General features: G+C 46.2%; 1 protein-coding gene across 1 annotated transcript in view; it reads right to left on the bottom strand.

Moving 5' to 3' along the window:
- PAX9 (paired box 9) overlaps positions 1-2,939 on the bottom strand; it is a 19,922-nt gene that overhangs the window by 11,828 nt on the left and 5,155 nt on the right. Inside the window, 1 exon segment of the mRNA XM_027773380.1 lies at positions 221-363. Coding sequence (XP_027629181.1) covers positions 221-363 — 143 coding nt within the window.

Genomic DNA, 2,939 nt, shown 5'->3' on the forward strand with positions numbered 1-2,939 from the left:
GTGCCCCGGAGCGCCTCAGACCGCGCGGCAGCCTCCCGGCGGGGGACGAAACCTCAACTCCGCCCAGGAAGGCCCGGGCCTCTGTTCCTCCCCAATCAACGTGGAATCCGACAAGTGGCAGCAAAGGGTCGCCAGCCCGGGCTTCCCTCCGTCGAGGCTCAGAAAAGGACCTAACCCCCGTCGCCACGCGGCCCACCTGGCTGGGCCCTCGCCTCCTCACCTGACCGTACTTGGCTTCCTGCTCCAAGGTTCCCTTCTCCAGCCCGTTCACCGCATGCGGGGCGGTGGCAGGAAAGTTGTTGCGGCCCAGGCTGCTCCACTCCTCCACCTTGGGGCTGTGGTAGGGGGAGCTGTCGCTCACTCCTGGGGAGGAGGAGAAGGTGTCAGGCTGGAGGCCCAACTCGCGCGCCCCACTCCTGAGAAGGGACCCGAACCCTCGATCAGAGAGCACTAGCGCTCCGATCTCGGATCGTCTATTTGCCCTAGGCCTCCCAAGAGCACCAGCCACGACCTTCTCAGCTTCTAGCTGGTGACCCGGCAGAAGTTTTACTCCTTTGAGAATAGATCTCTCTCCGCGTTCTCTCCCAAGTCTTCTAATTTTTTTTTTTCAATCAGCCTTCAGTTTCCCTCCTCCCCTTTTGGCTCCCCCAGGGAATAAGTGGAAGAAATCTGAGAGTTTTCCCAAATTTCTCCAAATCAGAGAAATAACCTTTAAAGTTGGATGCATTCTGCTCTACCCCCTCATGGCAGAGGTGAGGATGAGGAGGGAGGCCCTGGGACTATGATGAACTGAAAAGCATCCTCACCTAAGGGTGCCCGTGTGCGTGCTCAAAGACATCAGAAAAGTGTTCACAGTGCTGTGGTCTCTTGTGTTTACGTCAAAAGACAGAACAAAAGAGCTGTAAAGTCCTTTGCAAACAAATAACTAAATGATGCCCATAATACACATGCAGACGACACCGGAGTGGGTGTCTGCCTTGTGGGGGACTGCCCTTGCTGCTGTATCTCAGCACATTAAATACGCGAGGCCACGTACCTATGACTTGAAAAAGAAAAACTGCAATTACCACTGTAAATGCCTCCAGTAGCAGTGGCAGGGTTAGAGAGAGGTCATTCTTTTTTTTTAATACAAGAAAAATGTGAAATAAAATGTTAAGAAAATGAAAGTGGAATTAAGCATTAAGAAAAGGAGTAAAACCCATCAGTTACCCTTTCTGTTCTTCATAAAGACACAAAGAAAATTATATGGTGTGGGGTGATTACCGCAATATACAGGGTTGTGCATATTGAATCATTGGTATTTTAAAGAAACCAGTGTAATTTTAAAGAGGGGATATTTGAAGGCTCCAAGAAATGCATTTGTGTCCATGGGGTCTACGGGTGGAGGAGTGGTTTGATAAAGCCATTATAACTGGATTTAAACACTTCCATCTGATGCAGTGCTTTGAAGGAGTAAAAATTATCATTTGGTGTTCACAAATTTGTCAGAAACCTAGTGTTTAAAGTTGGCACCCAGAATCAAGCACACTATCTCCAAAGAAGAGTTGTTCCTTAATCCAATACCTTTCCAACTGACCTTTGGTCTGACTGTAAGATCCCTGGGGAAGAAAAGTTTTCTTTTCAACTCTGTCAACCTTTCCTTTTCTTCTCTTCTTTCTTTTCTTTTTTCTTTCCTTTTCTCTTCTTTTCTTTTCTTTTGTCTTTTCACTATGCCTCCCTCCTCCAAAGAATTAGATTGCGTTCCCATTTGCACCAGGAAACTGTTTTGGTCTAAAACTGCCTGTCTCTCTGCCTTCCCAGACAAAAGGCAGTCGGTGGGCACATGCCTGAAGTTATCTTAAGAAATTGAGATCCCCCTGTGAGCCCCCATTTCTGCTGATCTCACACTTTCCCATGAACAGGGGCTTCCTTTAAATGTCAGTGAGGTCAGTTTATCCTATAAATCAAGGGCATACTCCCTCCAACTAAAGCTGCAACCAGCTCCAATTAGGACAAAACTGGGCTCTTCTAAATTCACAGTCAGAAAACAAAAAGATGAGAAATCGGGGTCCTGCTTTCATTAAAAAGATCATTGTGCCAGTGTGGTGATAACCCTGAAACTCGGGAAATAATTAAAGGAATTAATTCCCCCACTCTATTTCATTTTTTCATTTGTGATTTTTAAACTTCAGACTGAGAAACTAAGAAGATAGGCTATCTCTACATTATTTAGATTTTGTCTGCGTGTAGGGCATTTTGACATTTTTTTTTCTCTCTAACAAGAAAGAAGTTAAGGAGGTTTTTTTGTTTGTTTATTTTTGGTTTTGTTTGGTTTGGTTTTAACAACGCAGTAAAAGGAAACAAACTCGGGTCTCCTGCGGAAGCAAGACTGGGCAGGAGGGCTCGGAGAGTACGTTTGACTACGCAGAAAAGACGCTCTCAACACGGCAAGGTCAGGGGTGAGAAAGGAAAGGAACAGTGGGGTGGCACTGCTCAAAAACATGCACGACCTAGATAGACGTCCACTCGCATTCCGGGACACTCCCCGGGTCAGGAGACTCTAAAGGAAAGTAGGAGGCTCAGAGAAACACGGAAAAGAACAATAAAATGAACAGCATGGAATCGCTCTACATTTTTGTCTTCACCACAGTGGTGGGTGTCACTTCCCTTCCTAAGGTAGATATAGTGAAGTCTGTTAAGGTAAAGATCATCTGTGAGCGAGAAAGCACAAAATTCCTCTCTGAATGAGCTACATGTAAGTTACTAGTAGTAACTTTGAGACCTCCATTTCCGAGGAAAATGAAGTGAAGCATAAGAATGAAACCAATTAGGTGACATTTGAACTTCCTGCCTGAGCAAATTTAGCCTGATTGCCAGAATCCAAGAAGAAGAATCCTACAATTTCCACAGCGTGCTAGACTCCTCGCAGCGGCATCTGATCCCCAAGCAAGCTGCCGGCA

Source organism: Tupaia chinensis, unplaced genomic scaffold, assembly GCF_000334495.1.
Source record: "Tupaia chinensis unplaced genomic scaffold, TupChi_1.0 Scaffold000350_1, whole genome shotgun sequence".
NCBI lineage: Eukaryota > Metazoa > Chordata > Mammalia > Scandentia > Tupaiidae > Tupaia > Tupaia belangeri.